Consider the following 25,327-nt stretch of genomic DNA (forward strand, 5'->3'; position numbering starts at 1 on the left):
CACAAAATCAAAACATCAGATGTTTCAGCTAGGGTACGACGGCTTGTCAGAAGAAAAAAACTACACTTCATATTTTTTTATTTGTTGTTTTTAGTTTTCATTCTCCTATTGAATTTAAAAAGCCGTACTCAGAGTGTATGGCCACGTTTACATGGGAGGTTTAATTCCTCTTTAAAGCGGAATAAAAGTTAATTCCTCTTTAACCTGACCTTGTAAACACTTAATTCCTAATGATAATTTAATTCCGAATTAAACTTAATTCCGAATTAGGTGGTGGGTTTATTTCGTTTTTTAATTCCGAATTACCTAATTCCTCTTTCTTGTAAACAGTAAACAACACTTAAAGCCACTTGAAGTTAATTCCAGTCGTTTTGCACATGCGCAAATTAAAAAAAACATCATGTAACCGTGGCCAGTGTGGTGAGTTAACGTCAAACAGAAAAGCATGGTTATACTGTATATCCAACAGCAACTGTTTTTGTCTTATTCCTTTCCAAAAATATTGTATTATATCTTGAACTCATTATTGTCTACCGTATTGTGAACACAGTGTATCGTCCCACCTCTAATATATATAAAGAAACAGCTCATTTGGTCTTAATTACTGTAGAGACAATAGGAAAAGCTAACAATACTTTTCACTTCAATCAATTCACCACAAAATAATTATGTTTTTTTTTTTAACAAACACAACTTAAACTGCTATTATTTTTTATATGAAGTCATGAATTGGTTATTAATTATTTAGAAAGACAACACCATTTGAACAAAGAAATGATTTTTCTTTAAAGGTAGGACTTCTAATATCATTAATGTACTACACGCTAACTGCTACCTTTGTGGCAAATCAGAGTCAGATTTATTTATTTTTTTTTTATCCCAGGGGGAAATGACTTGTGTTACAGAGGCTCGAGAAACATTACAAATGAAAAAAAAATAGACACTAATCAAAGAAAGTTAGAAAGTGAAAGAAAAGCTTACATAATTAAGTAAAAGACTGTTAATTAAATAAGGATTAAATACAAGTGCACACATTACAGTAGAAAACCTGTGTGGCATTATGTATCAACAATTTTAACCCTGAATTGTATTTCTGGTAAAACATTAAGTAAATTAAAATGATCAATTTATATCATATATCGTCATTTTGATGAAAAAAATATCGAGATATGAGATTTGGACCATATCGCCCAGGCCTAATGTGAAAGCTTTCTTACTTTTTTCCCCAAGACAAAAGTCAGTAACAATATGCTTTTCTTTATTTTGATAAAAAAAAAAAAAGGAGAAAAGCCAGTGCATTATTTCAGAAAAGCAACACTCAGCGGAAATGCGCAATAAAACATAAAAGACAGCAGCCCAGAGCTTCACAAATGCATGTATTGAGACTAAAACGAAGCATTTAGTGTAATATCACAGTAGATTTACTGTTCTATTGGCCTAAAGTGAAATAGTAATTCCGAATTGAATTTTATTAAATAAAGGCAGTGGCGAGCCGTACAGTTGCCGTATTAATATACCGACATTCTATTCGTATGCAGCGCCCCTCATAAACCTAATCGTAAACCTAACCCTAAAAACTTTTGCGATATAGGGTTATAACCTAACCTTAACCCTAAGAAGCTACGTACGTGTACTTCGGTAAACGTACCAATAGCTCCTGGAGTTGTCCATATGGCAACGTACAAATAGACACTTTCTTAAATAAGTAGTCTAAGTTTGAGTCTGGATAGCCATCTTGAATTATGTCGTCACCAGCGCATCATCGCGACTGTACGAGAAAGCGCAGAACGACCAGAATTAACGTAGAGCGGAATTAAGCCTTGACAAGATCGCAGAATGATTTAATTCGGAATTAAAATCGGAATGCACCAACCATCTAATTCGGAATTACCATTTTCATTCGGAATCAATTGTTTACAAGGTGTAGTTTAAAGAAGGTTTAACTTCTTTTTCTGAATTAAAGGGGAATTAAAGCTCCCATGTAAACGTGGTCATAACGTACATGTTTTGTGGTTTGTACACTTGCAGGAAAGTGGTGTAGACAAGAATCAGTAACAAAATGTTTTTCTTTCTTTCCATTAAAAAGGGGAGAAAAGAGGCCAGTGCAGCATTTCAGAGCAGCAACACTCAGCGAAAATACGCCATAAAACATAAAGGACAGCAGCCCAGAGCTTCACCACGGCTTGTGTTGAGGCTAAAACGCAGCATTTAGTGCAATATCGCAGTAGGTTGACTGTTCCATTGGCCTCAGACGCTCTATAAGTCAATAGGAGGCTGTGCTATATGGCAGGGTTTAGTGCTGAGGGTTGTCTCAGAGGGCTTTTAAAGTTACCGCTGAATGGCTCAGGCTGTGATAGGCGGATAGGCTGAAGAAAGGAGCCGCTCTGAGGCTCCAGCAGCAGCAGCAGCAGCAGTAGTAGAGCCGCTGGAGAGCTCACCACCACCACCGCCGCCGCCGCCACCGCCACAGGCTCGGGCTCCTCCTCCAGAACACAAGACGTGAAACCCAAGCCTTTTTATTTTATTTTATACCCTTATTTATTCATTTTCTTCACGCTGCTTTTTTCGTCTCCAAACAAGATGTAACCGGTTGACGTCACATCAGCGATATTCATGCATTTGAAAAGAGCCGGGAGGAGTGAGAGCGCACCGGGCACAAGCCGAGCCGCTCGGCCCAATGGAACTTATTGTTTTGCGTTTGTTTTGACTATGTTATTCCTCCGTGAGTTCGGCTTCACTTCGCCTCCAAACGTCGTCGACCCTTGAATATTTTTGGGGAGGATTTACATGCGATTACTTTAAAGGGGAAACGACGAGGAAGGATTCCGTGAAGGCAGCGAGATTCTTCTTCTTCTTCTTTTTTTTTTTCCTCCTCCAGAGCCGGGGATTTAAATCGTCGTTTGGTGGCGGAGCTCCGGCACAGGCGAGAGTCAAAGAAAGGAAATTCATGTGGCCATTCTCTTTATAGCCCCAAACATCTGTGTGTGTGTGTGTGGATTGCACAATGAGCAAAGAAAGACCTAAGAGGAATATCATTCAAAAGAAATATGTAAGTACGAGCTCGTGTTTTGCAGGAAATGCTCCCAAATGTGGTCGTTCTGTTCAAGTTTGCCTCGATGAAAAATGCGTAAACTTTCATCGCGGGGCTTGAAAGCCTCAAAAAAAATAGGCACCAAATTGTTTGGAAATGTCTTTATTGTAAGGTGCATTTATTTTGGTTGAAAGTAACAGCAGTGTTTGTCTAATGTGTGTTGCTACGAGTGTTCGTCATCAGACACGTTTTTAAAGCCATTTGAACATCGGGTAGTGCTGTGGTGGTGGTGGTGGGGGGGTCGCTTCGTTCATTTTGGGCTGTTTTATCGCCTTGTTTGGGGATAAATGTGAAACATCAGCTGTGGTAAAAACAATCTCAAGGCTTTTGGATGTCAATATAGGGAATGTGGGGCTTTGCTTTGGTAGGTGTGTGTGTTTGGTGAAGGCAGGGAAGGCTTTCGGCCATAGCTCAGCTCAGCTCTTTCAGCTCCCATTACGTCCCGTTTCCAAACTGAACTAAAACACCTTGTGATCCACATTTAAACACCCAGAACCAGAGCCACAGTGTGTGGGTCACTGCTGTGTTTGTTTAGCTGAAGGTGGAGGAGGAGGAGGAGGAGGATGAAGGTGACGATGATACACCGACATGTTTCGCTGTGGCTCTTTAATTCTCTCCCAGAGACAGTCGGAGGTAACCGGGGTCATTCTGATAATTCACCGCATCCCCATCACTGGAACACATGACCGGTGTTTCATTTTTTTATTATTATTTTTTAGTGTCGTTTCTCCTGGATCCTGATCCTCCGTGTGGCTCAGCTGTGACCTCTGAGATAATGCTCCCAGGGGGAGATAACTTCACTATTTTTGTGGTGGTGGTGGGGGGGTGGGTTTGTCTCACCGTGTTGGTCTAGATCACCAACCTTTCCCCTTTGCGTCCACATTAAACCATCTGTTTCTGACGTAAACCAGTGGATCCTCACGATCCAAATCCGTGTTCAGTCGCATTGCAGAGGCTCATGTATGAAGCGACCATTTTCTTTTTGCATGTGGGGATTTGATGAGGAAGGGGTGTGTGTGTGTGTGTGTGTGTGAGAGAGAGGAACCGCTTCACCCTGGTCCCTGGCCCGTACTGGCCCCCAGACTAACAAAGGGTGACCGAACCTAGAACTGACCGAGCTGCTTTCCGCTGCCTCGGTCACCGCGTGGGCTTCTTACCGGACCACAAACTTTAGTTCCACTTGTTTGATGATGATGATGATGATGATGGATTGCAGCTGGGACTCATCCTCACGTGGCCCAATGCGGACGTAGTTGCACTTTATTGGCACGAGGCATTGAAGTCCGTGTACACCCCCCCCCAACCACACACACTCTTTTAAAACACACACACACACACACACTCTCATACTATCCGAACTCGAAAAACGACCACTAATGCTACGTTTAGGGTGGAAAAAATGACAGCGAAATGCACACATTAGTGCAACAGGTTTGCATTGTCCGATTTAAATAGGTTTTCATTAATTCCATTGTTTCCTCTAAAGTCAGCTTTCCACCAAAGACTTGTGAGAACTGTGCCAGTGTCTCTAACAATGTGCCTGTTTGACATAAACTTGATAAAATTCTAGGGTTGTGTTTAATGTACCATAGAGGAGGGGTTCTCAACCTGGGACCCACATTTTGCCACAGTCAATAAATCGTGACCCAATTTAATTTTTTTAATTTTTTTTTTTTAATTCAACCAACCAACGTTATTTTTCAAAAATAACTTAAACACACATATATAAATTATTATTTTTTTTAAACATGAATCTATATATTTTCCAGTGCAACATGGATCACACATGCATGTCTATCAAAGGAAAAGTTCCTTTCAAAATAAAAGACAACATGAGAGACATCAAGTATTTATTTATTTATTTTTGACCAGCTGTCCGTGACCACCCAATACAGGTCAGCGACCCACTATTGGGTCCCGAACCACCAGTTTCGAACCCCTGCTATAGAGAAAAGTACAGAATCAGTTATTATTTTGCCCATGATAATTTTTATTATTAGCTGAAGTCATAGTGTAGGCCTGATACATCATTTTTTTTAAAAAGAAAAAAAAAAAGTTTAAATTGTTGCTGCAAAGTTTGTTTTGGTAAGGTTTCATGCATTGAATTGTGGGATATGGAGTCCCAGTAAACTGATAATAGAAGTGTTTTTACTTCATTTTTACCATCATAATTTCTTGTGTTTTTTTCAATGATTGGCTTGACACCCTTTTTGTTCTACTTTGTTCCCGGTATTCCCCGTGATATCAGAATGAAGTAAAAACACTTTTTGCACCTGTCTTCACGACTCCACATCCCACAATGCACTGCGCAAAAATGTCAACAAACGGAGTGTTTACGGTGAAGTTGAACGCAAACTTTGAATTGTAATTTTAACCTTTTAGGATGTTTAATTTATTGATCAATGAGGCCTGCACTATGGATTTATCTGATAAAAGAATTATGTCCAGCAGATTTAAATATAACATGGTGAAGAACTTTATCTCCTTTCCTTTGTCCTGGAAATATAGAATGAAGTTTATTGAATCCTTAATCCTGACACCATTAAATTAAAACCCACTTTTTTAATGAAGTGCCTAAATCTCCAAAAAAAAAAGAAAAGAGAAAAAAAGATGATGGCCTTCATGATGTAAGACTGAGAGACAAAGGGGAAATTTGTCCCTACATAAGTTTTTACACTATAATTTCATCAGAAATCAACTATTCACACTTTGCTTTCCTTTATGTGAATGAAGACAAAGCTTCTCACAAATGATGTCATCCACTCCTTTCAAAAACCATCCCAGCACATGAGTAACAGTGAGAAACAATCACTTTTTGACGAGCTTTGAAAATAAAACAAGCAAAGCTTTTATTTACTGGAACCCTTTGTAAATCTGTGTCATTTCCAAAAAATAAAAAAAAAAAAGGCCGATGTGAAAAACCCTGGCTGGAAACACAGCGTCTCAGTCTGAGTGTTCGATGTATTCTGCTTAAGTAATCCCATTTCATAATATGTGTTCTTCTTCACAATGATTCATTCAAAGCACAGTCGCACGCAGATGGGGTGTTTGTATTCCTGGGGTTACATCAAGGGGTGTGTGTCTGACTTTCTAATGAAGTTGTTTTGTTTAATTAAAAAAAAAAAAAACATTCATTTTAATAGTCATTTTAGATTGAATATTTGAATATAATATGATTAAATCTACAATTCAACCAAAAACCTTTTTTTTTGTAATGATTGAATTGACGACTGAGCATGGGAAATTAAGTGTGACTAAGACAAAGTTTTTTTTTTTCCATGTCATGAATGTGATTGTCAGGTTTCTATTAAACAGAAGAGACAGAATGTGTCAGAGAAATAATGTCCAACCCAAACAAACAAGTCCCTCTCCCCATCATTGCTGTTTTCTCTTAAACTGTATGAACACAGGCAGCATCATTTCTTCTTTTTGTCCTTTTTTAAAAGCACAGTCCTAATGGGAGAGAGTATTGAGTACGGTGTGTAACTGAGGACTTGATGTGCGTTTCTGTTACGTGTGTGTGTGTGTGTGTCACATCTGTCTCATGTGGTTAATAGTAACTAAGATATGTTTGACTAGTACCAAAATGGGTAACCTGGAAGAGTCCGGGGTCCTGTCCCAACCCCCTCCCACACACGTACTCACACACACACACACACACACACACACACTCCCACTATAGTTCAGGCTTTGAGACAGGACTCTTGGCCCCTAGTGATCTCCCCTCCCCCTTTTTACCCCCTCCCTAATTAGCGTAAGACAATTATACATGCTTGGCTTAACCATTTCCCCTGAAACATGAGTGTGAACACCCCCCCCCCCCCCCCCCCCCACACACACACACACACACACAACTAACTCTCCCCGTGAACGATGTACAAATTACAAATTCACCTGTCATCTTTGAAGAAAACAAACTCTTGTTAGTGTTTTTTTCTTCTTTATACCTTCAGGCATTTGGACACAATTGATCCTTTTCATTCATTAAAAGCCCTTTAAAAAAAAAAAAAGAACTTGAATCCTTCCCCTGTTGCCAGATAAGCCTGTGGTTAAGCAGTGAGGCTGTGATGACCGAGCCATCAAGCACTAATGTGTGCTAGTGTTGTTCTATCTAACAAAACATGACACACACTGTGTGTATATGCGTGTAAGCGAGAGAAGCGGTAGAGCACAGCAGAGCGCAGCTTAGTGCATCCAGGGCCATTTTGTGCCGAGTCGGCTCTTCCTTCAAGCCCCAGCTGGGGCTAGGCCTCTGATTCAATGTGTGTGTGTGTGTGTGTGGGACAAGCACAGCTGCTGCAGGGGCCTTTACAAATGTAAAGAGGCTGTCAGTGTTTGTTTCATCAGGCGCACAACTGATGAGGGCCAAGTTGAAAATCCATTGCACTGAGAGTGTGTGCGTTGAGCACGCACAAAAAGAGGAAACAAAAATAGAGAGCGGGGGCTGAACGGCACAGGCTCGCCCCCCTCCTGTCCTCCTTTTTCCTCTCTTTATCTCTCTCTTTCCGTCTTTCTGTCTCACTCTCTCCTTCCCGGGCCTGTCCAAATGAAATGTGGGCCTCACGTCGGACCATGAGGAGAGGGTCACAGGGTTGTTTTTTCACCGTGCCTGAGACTCCGTGCGCTTCATTTAACCTTATGTTTCAATGCAAATTCTTCTTTCACGCGCTGCCTTCTCCTCACGTGTGCAACATGGCAGGGTTCACTTTTTTTCAACCCGTCCTGTCACTATGGCTACGAGGGCACACCAATGTGTGCCGTGGCAGACGCAAGATTTACTGTCTGTTTGTTCTGCTGCGTTGGCTGTGCTTACATTCCACGTGGCGGCATGTAGACATTAGCGTTGAAGACAGAAGGACTCATCAGTAATAGCAGCCCTGATTGACTTCTCTAGCTTTTCAACAGGTTCATTGTCTTAGTGAAGATGGGCCAGAATTTTGCACATACTTATAATCATTTCTCGCCCACACTGTACAGTAATCACGCAGCTGTAAGTTAGTCTCATCTGTAGCGGTGTGACATGATAATACAAAGGCCTGGCTGCTACGATAAGCTGTAGTTCCTCTTTCACACACACACACACACACAGTTGTGTATTAAAGAAGGGAGGAAGAAAAATCCATCTCAGGTTAAAGTCCCAGCATCACACCCTTAGGGATACATTTGTCTTCTCACAGCTTTAAAAAGTACTGCTAGCTAAAACCTCTTTAATTTTGTCCTTTGGATTCATAAAGTTAGACCTGTATAGACTGTATTGCTAAGCTGCTTAGCAATATATATATATATATATATATATATATATATATATAATGTGGGGATTAAGCCAGGGGTGTGAAACACATTTTCCCCCATGGGCCAAATATGTTAAAGTTTTATCTCAAGTGTGCTGCAGAATTTAGATGGAGAAAAAAAAGTGCAATTTCAACATCTTTATTTTCAAATTTGCACTTCTACGAATGACGTATATACACAGTATTTAAGACACCTATACAATAAAAGGACAGATATCAGTGCTGGATCTCATCGTCAGTATTTTGACCAACGCTTTTGTAATTTAAGCATATTTTCTGGGATTGTTCGTAAGAAACTGGAATGGAGCATTTATTTTTATTTTTTATTTGACAATTGCGATTAAGCATGACTGCAGTCATGTGATTAAATAGCCAGCCCCTGCAAACACTGTGCAGTTTAATTGAATTTGTGAATTTAAAGTAACAGAGATATATACAACTTCATTATCTAATAATTTACACAATTGTTCATGTTTTTTTCTGGCATTTCTACTTTCTCCTGCGGGCCGATTTTGTTGCCCCGGGCCTTGAAATTGACATACAGTATGGAATAAGCTTTTTTTGCTACATTACAGCTATCGCTTAAGTGGTGAATAGGGATCAAAGTACAATAGCTCTTATTGTGAAAGGGTAACGGAGGAAATGAGTGTTCTATATATGTGTGTGTTCAACCTAACAACACCCCTTTATTTAATTATCTATATAGGGTTAGGGTTATATACTTATACGTATCGGTCATACAGGAAGTTGCATCCATAATCAGGATGTTTCACGATAAAACAAGCTATTAACCAGCCGTCTATTTCAACATGAATGAACTTCCCTGACATGATACAGACCTTGTTGACACTTTCTATTTCCACCTTGGATAGAATGATGTCACTCATAGCACAAGCTCTGCTTATGCAACAACACCTTTTCCCTTATCAGCTGTTGGTATTGAGCACAATCTTTGACTTTTTTTTTTTGCTGGCACAAGCATTATCCATCCTAACAAATCCACCCAGTCAGTCAGCCAAAGGTCTTTAGGCGTGTACTGTACCTGCAGTCAGTAATAGGTGAGATAAACTTTGAGTGTGTCTTGGTTATCGAGCACGATGTTTTTTTCTATCAAGTCCCTGTATGCGTGTGTGCTTTACGGACAAAGGACATTTTTTAGACTCGGCACAGTTAAAAAGTGCCAGTGTAGATGACGTGCGAATGTTTGCATCCCATCGTGCGTGTTTTCATTGTGGGTGATTTATATCCTCCTACCCCTGCAGATTTGGAAGGAGTTGGGGGAGTGGGACAGCTGGTCGGCCCCTGAGAGGCTGTGTGCGTGTGTGCGCGCGCAATGCAAAAAACACACACACGCTTGTGTGTGTGTGTGTGAATCAGTGAGTGGCTGCCACAGCTTATCCATTCAGGATCCTCATGAAGCTGAATCAACACTTTAGCTTTGTCTTTGCTCTGGCCTCGCAGGCTTTAAAGGGTACGTTGAAGGACATTCAGTGGTAGAAAACAGCTGCATAAATCTTTTTATTTTTGCCATGCTGGTTGTGTGGTCATTTTTGTGATCTTTGAAGCCAAGTGATCCTCAGGTGCGTTTGTTTCTATAGCTAAAAACTCAGTTTAGCCCTCAGCTGTGATTTAATCTCCACAAAGCTTAGAGAGAGGAGGTATCCGCTTGGATTTCAGCCCATTTTCAACCACCGAGCTGTTGCAGCTTAGCTTTTGATCACCATTATGTACACATCACAGACAACCTCTTAATTGTTCTCTGTTCACCTTCTTCCTGTTAATATCCTAGACTCCATCATCTTAATAATCATTCCACACATTTTCCTGCGGTGGTCAATCCCATCTGATCCTCTATTGTGACTCTGTCGTCTTTAAACATCCAGTGAATTAAGCCTCGCAGGATAAAAACAGAGGAGAGGCTCAGTCTCCATCGATCCTCTGACTCCCTCTTCTTTCTTTCTGTAATATCGTTGGTTTCGTCGGTTTCACGCTCAGGCCTTCGAGGCAGAAACGGACAGCATCGCTTGTGTCCAACACTGGAAAGTCCAGATGCTGTTTGTGAGATACGCTGACGGGGGAATTTCTTCGTAAATCACAATACTGGCTACAGTGTCATTAAATTTGATTCTGCAAAACCTATTTACCCTCTCATGAGAGTCTTGACCTGTGATAACTTCTTTAATATTCCAAAGTCATTTTCTTTTTATCGCTTTACTCCTCTGAGGCACTCAAACAAGGGCTAGTTATGAAACTGTGACCTTTGCTCTGTGAAAGAGCTATCGAACGCAGCCAGTTTGGCTCCTCATAAAGGAGCTCTAAATTCAGGATGGCAGACTCCTCCCCACACCACCCCACCCCACCCTGCCCAGCTCTCCTGCAGGGCCCGTAATGAGCTCTAGCGTAGACAAATGGCTTTTTTTTCTTCTAATCACAGTTTTGTGTATTGAAAAAAATTAAGATAATACGAGGGTTAAATCTGTGGATATCAAAATAAACTAAACATTAATTCTTACATCTTTTTTAGAGAAACAAATAATGATTAAAGCAATTTAATAATCAGAACTTTATTCGCCAACACATCCAGATGTGATTTGTAAACATCTCTCTTGATTTCACCTCTGGTTTCCAGCAGCTTTCTGGTCTGATTTGGCCAATAGCATAGGACGATATCTGATACTGGGCTCACGATAACGATATTTTTACACATTTGTTTTTTTTTTTTCTGTCTAGAATTTTAAAGAATAAAACACCATATTTTCCCGAGTATATGTCTTACCTGTATATAGGTCGCTTCCCAAGAATTAAATGATTTTCTTGGTAAACTCCAAAGTGAAGTATCTCTGGAAAATAAGTTCCTTGCCCAGATGTTGGGCTGCTTTAAATTGATTCTGTGCTACATTGATTGACATCTCTATTAGCCAACATACCCCTTTTCTTAAGAGTTATGCCATTGGTTGAAAAAGGTGTCAAACTTCCTGGTAGCTTTGGTTCTGATACTATTTAGCCTGATTAACACGGTTTCTATGTATTCTGGTGAGCTTCTACAAATACTTGCAATCATTGTTTGTATATCAGTTAATTTTAAGCTTTTTATGGTCATTTTTTAAAATCATAATTTACGATTACTTCTGCTAGCCTGCTATGCTAACTGTCCCTCAGCTCTACTTTATCAGAGAGAAACCACAGTCTGCTTTTTTGTTTTACCCCAGAGCGTAGCAGCATGAACAACTTGTTAATGGGGTGGTTTCTAATGCTATTTATCTGTATTATTTTCAGAAATACGATAACAGCTTTTTACTGCGTCAACAAGTCAATATGTTTACAACTAAATTCACATCTAAAGTGGTTTGCAGATCACACAGATAAGTCTCTCCACTGTATAAGTCATGTACTCAACTTTAAATGAAACATTGACAATATACAGAATTATTTTGATGCAGTCTGGTTTGGCCATATTTCAGAGCTGAAAACACATGCTTAAATCACTTTTACAACTTATTCTGGGTGCTCAGAGCTGATACATTACATTTAAGGTCTGTTGGAGTTTTTGTCAAAATTTTTGAAACTTCAGAAAATGTTTTTTCTCTAGATCTATTTCAACAGCCCCTCAGTTGAACCATTTGTCAGTTATCGTTGTGTTGCATAGAGCCAGTGTAATGCCTGTCATAGTTAATGTAATAAGAAGTATAACACACAATGAATTTAAAATCATATTGCACAAATACATTCTAGGAATTTAATGTTTGCTACTATGGGAGTGTTGGCAAATATGTAATGTGGGCAAAAGTAATAGAGCAGGTGTAAGTGTGTGTGAAATGACTATCACAGAAAAGGCGTTAACTGCATCTGGCTGTCACTAGCTGTAATTATGCTTTTTCCAAACTGTATTTAGCGGATCGGACAAAAGCGCGCTTTCATGCTGAAACATGGTTGGGGGAAGGGTCTCTCGGCTGCTGTTGCTGAGTCGTCGGATGTGCCGGCTCTCGTGTCAGCACGTATGTGAGAAAACGTTGGGGGTGGATGAGCGGTTGGTGCAGGAGGAGGTGGTTGGAGACGGAATAGATGCTTTGCTTAATTTGCAGGTGAATACAGACACAATTTCTTTTCAATTGTCACACGCCCTCATTCTCCAAACATCAACCAGGAAGACCACCTCCCCAACCCATCTCTCCCTGCTTCCCCCACTCCATCTCATCAAATAATGGAAACGTGCGTGGAATTTGTGACTCTATTCTACTCTATGTCTCCCCCCTCTTCCCTCTCAGTGCGTGTGCTCTATTACTCAGCACAGCACCGGGGAGAGAACAGAAGTGTTAGGAGCTTTTTCTGTGGGATGCCACTGGAGACGCAGCTGAGGAGGTGATGTTCCCCTCTGCTGGGCTGTATGTGCTGAGTGGTGGCAGAGGAGTTGGAAAGCACATGAGTCGAGATCTGCTTCTCATGGTGTTGTGTATTTGCATCTCATGAATAAGAGGTGACTGCTTAGTGGCGGTGTTAACTTTTTGTCATTTAAACCTATGTTTTAGTGCATCTCCAGCTGTTGTTCGTATGCTAACGTGTACACATGGTGGTCTATTCTTCTCAGTTGCCACGGGATACGATAAATGTTTTACTTCCCACTTCTTTCCAGTATTTTTATTAGCTGTAGTTGGTTTTTTGCCTTCAGAAAACAAATGATTTCCAAATTGGGTGCCTTTTATTTTTAGTTGTATTGAATGCAAATTGACATGGAAAAAGGTATGAAATAATATGTAGGCTAATACTTTTTTCTCAATTGATTATTTTTTTTTTTTGTTTCTTTTTCAACCAGTTTTGGCTTTTAAAGTCAAAGGTATTGTTCCCCATGTTTTAACCTCTGCTCAATAGATGAGGGATTTTTCAATTCTCTTGCTTCCCTGATTTCCTTCAGGCCTCACAGCATGGAGCTATAGTGCAAGCTACACCGAGGGCAGGGCGCCAGAGTTAGCGCTAAATGTCTGGCTGGCCTCCCCTGGCCTCGGATCAAACATCAGAGATGGGTGGGGGAGGACGGGGGGGGGGCAGCCCTGGAATTCACAACCTGTGATTGTCAGGGAGACGGAATCTTAACTGATTCACATAATCAAATTAGGCAATGTCTGAAGTGGAACATCCGTGGCAACAGTGATAAAACCAAGGCCTATCTGTGGACTTCTCTGTAATCTTTAGGCCTCAAAGGCTCTTCAAAGCCTTTGTTGGTTGGAGATATAGTTGTTTACACAGGAAGTAAGCTAACCATTGGTTAATTTCAGGCCTGACCGACCTGTGCGTGTTATCACATGATGAATGGACTCGTGGTTGACATCATTTCAAAACATACCAGCCCAATGTTTCCACGTTGATCAAAGACCACCCTCTTCCTGCCATTTGTTGCTCTTCTCCACATCGAGACCTGTCTATAGAAACTGTAAGGATGATGATTGTTCCAGATCAAATCCAATATCTTTATGCTTCTAGGGGAATGTGGAACACAACAAAGAGAAAGTTAATCCAGTATGCACATAATGTAGTATGCCCTTGCGTTCATTGATTAAACTATAGAAAGCTTAGTGTTTTTGAGGCTTAGTTGCTACATCATCTTTTTTGATTTGTGTACAGGTATGAAACTAGGACACGTTGGATGGACAATGACATCCTAACCTTTAAGTTTAAAATAGTTTAGGATGTGTTAACTTCACACCGAAGAATCCTGGAGTGGTTAAAACACTCCTGGATTTTCTCGGCCAGATAGTCCGCCATGTTTGGGTCGGTGTTAACATTCAGCCGATGGGCTGATGTACAAAACAAAACATCAAAACCAAGAGAATTTGACGAATGTTGTGAAAGAATAGATGGAGAATTTTCTGCGCGCTCGCTTGGACCAAATGATGAGAGCCTCTTCTTTTCATTTCTGTTCATCTACCCAGAGAAGTCTATACACCACTAACAGTATACCCAAGTGACTATCTCATCCAAGTACATCAGAGGCTGTTTGGAGTGGATCAAAAACTGTGCTGTGAACACAAACCAAGCCAAATCAAACCATTAGCTGTTCTCTGCCCATTCAGCCTCACTCTGGGACTATACCGGTGTGAAAGCACCTTTAATGGTTACCTCCTGTCTTTTTTAAGCATGTGCTACAAGTCCCAAAGCAGAGTAACTCCCCTGCTTAAACCCTGGCTTTGTTTCCTAACGTTCTCGGGCTACAGGGTAATCTGCTGTTGCACAGCTACACTCGCACACACACAAGTAAGAGGGGGTTTAAAGAGCTTAAGATGTTGGACACAGCAGAATACAAAGAAAATGGGCTTTGGCTGTTGCATGTTGAAGTGTACCTGAGTAGTAAATGAGCTGTGATGTTTGGCTGTAAACTGAGTGCACGTAGGATCAAAAAAGTCTTTGTTTTATTAATGTTACCAATGTCTGATATTTATAAGATATTTAATGTACCTCTTTTTGTTTCGTGATTTAGTTTAAACATCGTTGGGTGTTCTGTGACCCGAATTCTTTCCACGTGCAAACTTTTTGTAGTTGTGAACTCCTCCTTCCCCAGATCTGCGTCTGCTTAATGCCTGACTCATGAACATTTCACTCCAAAACATACCAGTGCTACATGTGCAATGTCTGTTTTTGATTGGTCCCTTTAACTAAAAACACATACAGAACTAAACAGCTTTGTGAGGTGGTTGAAGATGTGGCATTATAACTATAGAAGGTCATGGGTTCTTTCGTGTCATGGTCTTTCATTGCATGCATTGAGTTGCTCCGATATTTTTCCTCTCATAATGCAAAACATTTATACTTGTTTCGAATCCCTGAACTGAGGATTGTGTCTTTATTCATATGTGTCATGGTTTAAATGCCACAGTTTATTAATGACTCGTCGACATTGAAGCCTTTTAGACTAACCGTGTGACGCTGTTGGTTCTTGTGTTGGTGTGGCTTTCAACAATCATTTGCCTGCCCTGTAACCTTATCTTGCTGACAATCTGACTTGAGTTCAACTTGCTGCCAAAAAAACGTCATGAGGCCCCCGTTGGCTTTTACTCATTGCTCCAAGTTTTGGGAGGAGGCTTGAGAAGTTTTTGGAAACTCTGCAACCAACGACTCAGGATATCAGTGTATTACAGCTGTTTAGACATCGGGAGGATTTATCTGTTTTTCTCTTCTTGTCTTAACCTCAGAACTGGGTGCAGACTTTATTATGCAACACACAGTCAAACATAGTAGCTGGTAATCTTCATAAAAGCTCCCTTTCTCTGTCTGTTTGGCTCCTGCTTCCCTTTAATTTTACTGGGCCGCAATATCCTACCTAGACCCTGATTGTTGTGTTCTGAGGGCTGGAGTGGTGTTGTAACAGAATCATTTAGTCTCCAGTCCCTCCTTTAGCTCTGGCACGCTGCACGCAGAAATCTATCCACTGCTCATTTTTATGGGAAGTGAATTTTCTGTAGCGGATGACTGCTGCTGGCCGCTTTTCCAGTGTGTTTACCAGAGTAGATGGATATCTCTCCTAAAACATTTGAGAGATGACACAGTGTTATGTACCCATTTAATACAACCCTGAGGTCATGCTTGTGAGTTTGATTAGTGTGGCTGAAACATGATGGTAGTGATATTGAGTGACTTGGCCTATATTGGATTTTCATTCTTGGCGTTGACTTTGGTGTACATGCACGTTCCATTCATTCTGATTTGCCTTGTTGGAAGTGAAGCACAAAATGTATTTGGCACTACAGAGATTTGATTCATTTAAAGCATGTGCCTTTAGAGCATCTGATTTCGCCCACAGGAGAAAGTAAAAATGACAGAAAAAACATGAAACCTTTTTGTAAATGACTATTTCAGTCCAAATACACAAATTCACTTTACATATTTAACATATCATTTATACATAAAAACTAGCTCTCTATGATGTGGAAATGGCTCATTTTCCCACCTAAAATGTCCGGCCTTCCTAAAATCCAAAGGAAAGCTCAAATGAAAGACTATTTTATATATATATATACATTTAACTGCCATTGAGAGAAGATTTAGAAGCTGCGTATGCAATAAAAATAAACATTTTAAACGCATGCTTGTGGAGGTCGACATGTTTGACAAACTGTGATGTCGTGATTACTTAAGGAGGTTGTCCTTTCACGTAACTCCAGCTAGATTTTCTGGGGTTAAAGGCCTGCAATTGTAATGTAGATTTCCCCTTTTTAAGGTTTTGTCCTTGTTTAGCTGTAAGGCATGCTTTCATTAGTATGGCTGATAGTGGCATCCAGGTGCTGCACCGGCCGGCATTTTTAAAGCCCCATTACTCGTTTCCTAGTCAGTGCAACATTGAAAAAAGAATGGCCCTTAGGTGTTCACGTTATACGAACGCTGATTGGCTTAAACTGCATCAATTGCAACGTAATAATGTATTTAAAGGTGAAAAGGTGATATTTTGATGGGTTGTATTTTGCTTTAAGTTACACATGACAGACCTGAACCAGCATTTTTGCCTGAATACGGTCATGTAATATTATTATTATTATAAAAGGTTGTAGAGGACATCACCGAGAGCCCTTTAAAAAAGTCACGTCACACTCATTGATCCTGAACGACTGTCTACAGCATTCAGTTTAGTCGTTTAACCTTTTGACATGCTGTCGAAATGGAGCCAGCCACCAAGGTGGTATCATGGGAAATACAGCTTTCTGCATTACTGCTGTTGTCTCTGTAATTGGTGTCACATAAACCATATTTTATGTAAGGGTATTAACCCCAACCTCATAAAAGTTCAACACAACACTGACATTACCTTTCACTGCTGCTTTTAGCAGAATAAAAAAAATAAAAACCTTTAACTCAACATTGGGATTTCTTCAGAAGAAAGAGCTGCTGAATGCTACTGTAAAAAAGCAAAGAAAACTGTTGACATCAGTTCCATATATCCCAGTAGTCTCAGCTGTTTCATGATTTTTTATACTGTATATTTTGGTATCATTTCTTTCCTTGTTGCTGTCATATCTTTAGCAGATATCACATTTATCTCTCTCACCACGGTACTAAGAGGTGTGCGGACGTGTTTACTTTGCAGAGGCGTCTTTCCTGGTTCAGTTCATCATTCCACTCGTTTAGTGTTGGCATGTGCTATAAAATAATGTTTTTGCACTGCACAAGCAGAAAACAATCCCTTGCAGGAATGGGATAAGCCTTATCCGTGTAACGGGCCTTGTGCTTGACAGCGAGTTTGCATATGATTTCCATAAACGAGTGTGTCGATGTATGAATAACTTGTCAGACGGATTGATTTATGAAGGTGCCTGTCACTCACAGGCAGTGCTTATTGTGGTTGTGCCCAGCCTGACCAATCATAAGATGACTAACTAGCAAAATGAATGAGTGAGTGATCGCTAAAGCACAGTTATTGAGTTCTGTTATGTTTCTTATTTATCTAACTGTAGTTGGGTTATTTCCCGGCCTTGACGGGTTTATTTTTGTCAGTCGATGACTCAAAAAGTCACTCTCGCTGAGGGTTTTCCAATCATTCTGGGATAAATGTACTGCGTGGCAAAAAACAAGAGGATATCCATTGAGAGACTACAATGCCTTTCCTTTTATTTGCCTTTGTTCCTTTTCGGTTCCGTCTCCCTCGACTCTGGTATCTCTCTAACTGGTTGGTCTTATCAATGCACCTATTGTAAGGGCTCAAAGAGCAGGGATGGCTCCTGAGATGCAGTGACAATAGTCACATGCACCCCTTCTCTGTGGGCTTCCTGTGCTTTGAGTATACTGTATGTATGCCTGTGTGATGGTAGGAGGCCTCTGATAAGGCAGTTGTGGTGATGGATGGAAAGCACCTCTCTTTCCATTGCTCATTTTCACCTGTTGTATCTGCGTGTATTGTCTGAAATTATTACCAACAACTTTACCAGCATCTTTGTGTTGATGACCATTAAAAACTGCTGCTTAGTAATCCGACACTTCAGTGAATCATCCCAGAAAGCTGTTAGATATCGAGTTTTATCTGGAAGTTACTAGTTGGAATGCCCCTAAATGAACAGAATCAATGCAGATCCATGTTTGATTATAAAGCCCTCCCATAAGCTGCTTTGAAATTTGTTAAAGTAAAACAACAGTTATTTTCCCTGCAGTTTAATTTATGATGAAAGTTTATAGACAAAAACGAAATGTTATGTCTATAACTTCTGTTCCCTGAAGGAGAGGAACGAGGTACAACTCATATAGTATGGGATATCACGCCATCGTGTACCCCCTTGCCTGTTTATGTATGAGACCACTGTAGTGCTGTCCGTCCTGATCAGAACATGTTGGTCTGATAGCACAGAGCGAAAATACTTCAGGGCCAAGAAAGCTGCCAGCAGCTCCAGATAATTTATGTGAAGCCTGCTCTGTACTGAGGTCCAGAGTCCTCTCACTGCTGCTCCGTTGCACAGAGCCCCCCATCCCATCAGGGAGGCATCTGTGGTCACCACTTTGCGAAAGCACACCCTCCCTACCGGGGAGCCCTGGCTTAGTAACCCGGGATCCCTCCAAGGGTGGAGAGCCATCATACAAGACGGAGTTATTATCAACATCCGCTGGAGATGACGCTGTGGACACAGCCAGTGTGAGCGAGACCAGCGCTGAAAAGCGCGCATCTTTAACAGTCACTGCAGCAGTCATAGACGCCATCATGCCCCAAAGCTGCAGGACCAATCGGAAACGTAGTTTGCGTCCCAGTTGAAAATGAGCAAGGCAGCGGTGAAACGCGGCCACCCTGCCCTCCGACAGACACGCTCCAGACCGAGGAACGAAAACTGCTGACTAAGCCAGCCTTTTCCGCTCCATCCAAATCCAAAAACTGTCCATAGCCGGGCACCGTGACGCGGGTAGACAGTGGTTTGTTCCATGTTGATGTCAACTCCGAGATAAAATCCGAGAACATGGGCAGGCTATTCGTAACCACCCTAGGCTCGGGAGGGAGAAAAAATCCCACAAACCGTGACGGTTTTTGAACCGGGGTAGGAGAGGGCCACTCCACTTCCAGTCTCTCAGCTGCACGACGGCACAGAGAGTAGAAAGATGTGTCGTCCTGGTTAACCGGCGCAGTAGCGGCGGCACACTCTCCAGGCGACAACGCATCTAGCTCATCCTCCGACAAACCATGAACGTCCAGACCGATGTCCAGCACGTCATCGTCCTCACGGTCGGCTTCTTGTCCTACCAGAGGCAGGTTAGAGCCCTCGGAAAACTCCGGCTCGACCTCGGCCAACCCGTGCACGTACTCCATGTGGTCAGCCCAGCTAGTAGTGGGGACTTCGACCACAGGTTCCTCATCACCAGACTCGGACGAAGCCGGGTCCCTAGACTCGGATAGGAGAGGGTCATGCCGTGCGACCGCAGCTTTTCCCAGAACCTTCTCCACGAAAGCGACCCGCCTTTCCAAGGTTGAGCGCCGAAGCTGGCGACAAAACGCACAGGACTCGGGCTGTGTCAACGCTCTCCTGGCGTGGACTATTCCCAGGCAGACGGGACATGCTTCGTGCTGGTCCTTATCGTGTAAGGAGAAGCCGCACCCCTGAGGACAGGGGCGAACAGAAGACTTCTTCCTTGCTTTAGCCTTCGTGCTCATTTTGATACACCAAAGCTTGTTAATAGAATTAGCGCTCCGCGGTCAGCAGCAGCAGCTACTAACACCAACAGGAGCAGTTAAACTAATTCTAAGTAGGCAGTAGCCAAGGCAGAGACAGAGCTAACAAGCAGCAGCTTGTTAGCTCCACTCGGTAGAGGTGTTCTTAGCAAGGTGAAGAGCGTAAGAACTGAAGGATGACTGTGATGACAGCGTATTTATGAGGCAGGCGGAGCCTCATTTACGTCATCACAGATCATCTGCCTTCAAGGCGTGATTAGAGGTTTTCTTCAGTAGGCCACGCAGGGGCGTGATATCCCATACTATATGTGTTGTACCGAGTGAATCGACTGAAAGGGAACTACTCTTAAGTTCTAGCATAGTTAAAGTTACAATACATGACATTATTGAAACTGATAAGAAGGATATTTAAAGAAGTTGTTTCATAGCTGGAGATCAAAATTCTTTATCAGATAATAGTATAGGCCTCATAGATCAATAAATTGAAGATCGTTTGCTCAATTCTTTTTTTGATCTTTCCTGTAAAGATAGTTTCATTGGCATTGTCAGAGAAGCTTTGCACGTTGCAGTTTTTACTTCATTCTTACAGTGATTTATTGTGTTTGCTCGCAAAAATCTGCCAATGTGACTTCCCAACAAATTTCAGAACTGAAAGTTGTTCCACGAAAGAGTTGTGGTTTGCCCGGAAAGATACGAATCTGGCCAAAATTTAATATCATGTGGAGTGAGGTGATATCACAAGAAATACAAAGAACAAACTCGAACAAAAATGGTGTCAAGCCAATCACTGTCTGGTGAAGAAATGCAAGAAAAACACTTCTATGTCCCCACAATGTGCAAAACCTTTCAAAAAAAAAATGTTAATAAGAGTGACAATTTCCACCTTTACATCTTCTTTTTCTTGAGCAAATGACATTCGATTTATTGACCTAAGAGGCCTCACTATATCTTCATATGACAAAAAAAAAAAAAATCTCCTTCAGCTTTAAACTGCCATTGACTGCATGTACATTAGCAAGTTTTAAATTCTGACTAGTCATTTGTTGGATATTAAACATACAATGTCCCTAAAACTATCAAAACTGTAAATAAACAATTAAGGGCTACAGTTGAAGCTTTAGTCTCATAACATAGTTGGATCAAAAGCCAGGATATAACTGCTAATATCTGAAACTATTTCTGTGTATTGAAGATTTTCCGGATATAAATAACTTTTTAACATTTAGTTTGAAAGATTCCTTAGTTTAATGACAGAAATATGTTTTTATTGACTGTTTTGATATGTTGTGGTGATGGTATTATGTGCCACTGTCTAAAATGTTCAATCCGCGGCTCTAACAAAAAAGATCTCGCACAGTCATAAGAGGATCATTGGATGGTATTAAAACTGTGAAACCATGAAATGTCCCAAAGCGATCACAGTCCAACTGGAAATTCACTGCTGGGATAGAAATAATGTAGCTCCATTATTCATGTTCTTGCTACTTCGTAGTTGTATACAAAGAGACAACATCCCTCCTTGGAGATGTGGCTTGGATTTATCATCCCCAGTCTTCAATGAAATGCAGTTGTATTGTTGTCATCTCCTTACCATGAGTAATAAAACAAGAGGGAGACAAAGGGCAGGAAGTGCCTTTGATCCCTAAAGGTCTTTAATACTTGAGTCCATGTTGAGTGTCAGTGTGTCCAGCATTTGCCTTAGAGTGACAGTAAGAAGTAGGTCAGCTGAGAGACCCTGTTCAACCCGAGCTTAGCTGCTAGTGTGTCAGCGAGTGCATACGTGTGTGTGCGCTTACATCTGCGTGTAGGCATGTGCAGCACTGTGTATAATTTGTTTCCTGTAATTTCAACTATAAACCAACCAACCGACCTGACTTGACTCTACTTCACCAGGGTGTGTGTGTGTGTGTGTGTGTGTGTGTGTGTGTGTGTGTGTGTGTGTGTGTGTGTGTGTGTGTGTGTGTGTGTGTGTGTGTGTGTGTGTGTGTGTGTGTGTGTGTGTGTGTGTGTGTGTGTGTGTGTGTGTGTGTGTGTGCGTGTGTGTGTGAGAAGGAAGGAATGATGAGATGGCTGAAACCTTGACCGGGCTCTGTTTAGTGTCACTGCAAGCAACAAAGTCAGCGGTCACGTGTGAACTGACAGTTAAGTGATTGAATTGAAGAAAAGTGAACGGGAGAAATTTGTAACATGGCAAGCTTTCGTCAGACAAAGACAGAACAGGGGGGACTATAAGATTAGAGGAAGCAGAGAAGAAAGAAAACCACTCAATGCTGGTTGAGTGAATTCTTTGCCTGTCGTTCTCTCTCCTTTCTCAGCGTGCTGCTGTTGTTAGGGGATGGCTGAGCAGCTCCACCCCTTTCCAACACATGAGCCAATAAACTATCGTATACCTCGTCATCCTGCTTTCTGATTGGTAGGTTGTGTAAGCCTGTGGGGGGGAGGGGGGGGGGGAGTAATCTGGGACTAGGTGGGGGAATGAGTGGTGAGAGAAACTGGGACTGTGGTAAAACTAACTTGGTCAATGGGACAGTAGCACAAGGCAAGACTCTGACAAAGGAGAAATCCTCCCACAGTTTCATCTTGGATGATTTACTGAGCGGAAACCAAACATGACTTACCTTTTTTATTTGGTTAAACATGAGATAAAAGGACAACTGAAATCTTGAGAGGCATGGACATGGTTATTGCAGTATGCGAGTCTGTGCAATATATAGTAGTTACTCTTCACTATGCTTGGGTGCCTCTGTTTTCAGCCCTCATCTTCTTAGGGTTGTAAGAGCTTGCAGGTTGCCTTTCTCTCACAATATTCTTTTCATGATACTGCAAGACGAAGGAGGTGAGGTAATTAATTCCAAGTCAGATATTCAAAGAAAGAAACACCACTTTATAGCTATAGTGGGAGGAATATAATAAGAACTGACTAATGTGAAGGCCTTGGTAGAGAGGAAAAACCACGGCTGCGCTGTCTGCCCCCCTGGGTATTGTCATGGCTCTGAATGGCTAATGGGAAGTGAAACCAGAGTGGGAGATTGCTCTGTAATGGCCTCTGTACTATGTCCTTGGGTTTGTTGAACTCGCTACACTCTAAACAGCAACGTATAGAAAGTCTGAGTAACAATAAAAATGTGGTAAAAATGTTTGGTTGTATACAGTAATTTGTGAGTAGATCACATGCTTAGTTCAAGCGAATTAGAGTATTTTTCTTACACCTGGAAGTGTTAGTTATTAAGGCCACGTCCACACATGAGAAAGTGAAGTCTTCCCAAATGTATCTGTCCGTAATTTTTCTAACTGAAGTGTTTACCTGTGCAGACAAGCTTCCCTCACCTCCCAGGCTTTCTGTAAATGTCTAAATGAATACAGATGAGGAGAGAGCTCTGCACGTGTTAAAATCAATGGCACGCCAAATACAATAAAAACTGCTGTTTGCCACTAGTCTCATCAATAAAACATTGATTCGGAAATGGAAAGGTTTTGTGGTGACTGACTTCAGGTTGAAGATTGTTTGGATAATTAGGAAGCAGTTTAGTCTTTCTAACTTTACTGCATAATTGAATAGCCTGTACGATAATACCTCATATGCCAGATTTTTAGATGTTTGCTTTGCAGCTTCTAGCGCCAATAAGAGAAGTACATCGGTGTCCAACCATATCTCATCATTCTTCTGATTTTACAATTTACTCAAACGATTCTTGCTTTCTTCAAAAAGAAATGTCACTGCACTTTCATTAAACATGAATTTGGCAAATGTGCTTAGTTTAGTTTGGTAAGGCTTGTCTTGGTAGAATATTAGACTTTGAAATTAAAACAATTTTGATCTCATTGATTGTTCACAGGGTAGAATTTAATTCGCAGAGATGACAGAACTTTTATGTACCCAATAAAAGTATTGTTATGACGATAATCATCACAGTATCCTGCATGATCTGTATAGTCTTTACTACAATTGGAAGTCTATTTGCTTAATAACTAGGTACAATCAGACAATGCTGATGGATGGACAGACGTTCAATGTGTCATCTTTTTCCAATAATACTTTTCCTGAATGTCACATCCGCTTCTTTAAATTTCTCATTAAATATCTGTTTTGTTCCGTGTTTTAAAGTCTTACTTTGACTCAACGGCATGTAAGCGATTGGCAGAAATTCCCTTGTCTTGATAGCTGGTAAGTCATCAGACGAGACTTGCTGCAGTCATTTTATCTTTGATGTTACTTCTGAAATGACGGTAACCACAAACCACGAACTTTCACTCCAAGAAGAGGAGGAAGCTTATGTTTTGTGGAAGGACAGCCTCGTGATGAAACTCAGTAACAAACTCTGTTTTTTCAGCCAAAACCCAAAGCCATTAAATAGGTTGAGTCAATAGTCCAGCAACTCTGAATAAACACAAAGGACACACAGGCCCCAAGTTAATTATTCAAACCATCAGTGTGAGAGGCTTGGCACACCATTTTCACAGGGTTTCCCCAGGTTAATGCAAGGGCCTCCTTTGGGTTAGGCCATGACGACTGCATTGAATAGTGTTGGAAAGCGTGGTAGAAATTCAGTACGATGTACGTACATGAATCATTACTTACGAAGGGACACATCATCATCTTTAACTTTACCCAGCACCACCTCTGCTTCATTCCCCTCTGAAAAGCACTACATGCTTTTCAGATTAGTTTCATTGTGACACATTTTTCACAACCAAAACTTACTTTGGGGAAATTCAAACATCTGATACTTTTTAAAGAGTCATCACTTCCCTACGCTCCTTTTAAAGATTGCCAGGAAATAGATTCCAGATAGTATTTAAATTTAGCCTTCAATGAAATCTAGTGGTTCATTTCCACCATATAACGCTGTACACATCCAAACTATCTCAAGGTCTAGCTAGAAACCTAACCTGACATTTGCCACAGTATGTTGTGATTGTCTTTGATCCTCTTAATCATGGATAACAATGTAGAATCAGCCCCCATGCTGCTTCTATACGTTGTTGTAGTTGTAATTTGAGTGCAATCATATACGCCTGACTGGGTGAGTGACAGAGTGTGTAGGTGTAAGCAAGCATGGGACTAACGGTAATGTGTAACGGCCAGACATGTTTCGCTCTTCGGGGAAACCAGAAGCTAAAGGGAGACCTTAGAGATATAGGGAGGCAATAGTTTAAGATGTGCAGACAAACCACCTCCAGAGGGATGAGCTGCATTGATTTAATGTAAATCTGAGATTATCACCAGAAGCACAGAATTAAGTAGAGCCTCTGATTTTTCATTTTCAATGTTCCATTCCATGTAATTTCAATGGCGAACAATATCATGGAAATGTGTCATAT

General features: G+C 41.1%; 1 protein-coding gene across 1 annotated transcript in view; it reads left to right on the top strand.

Annotated features, from left to right (window-relative positions):
* The first annotated feature begins 2,419 nt into the window (after positions 1–2,419).
* Positions 2,420–25,327, top strand: part of jarid2b (jumonji and AT-rich interaction domain containing 2b) — a 138,775-nt gene continuing 115,867 nt past the window's right edge. Inside the window, exon 1 of the mRNA XM_028461162.1 lies at positions 2,420–3,049. Coding sequence (XP_028316963.1) covers positions 3,005–3,049 — 45 coding nt within the window. The 5' untranslated portion in view covers positions 2,420–3,004. The remainder of the gene's footprint in view (positions 3,050–25,327) is intronic.

Source organism: Gouania willdenowi, chromosome 11 (genome assembly GCF_900634775.1).
Source record: "Gouania willdenowi chromosome 11, fGouWil2.1, whole genome shotgun sequence".
Taxonomy (NCBI): Eukaryota; Metazoa; Chordata; class Actinopteri; order Blenniiformes; family Gobiesocidae; genus Gouania; species Gouania willdenowi.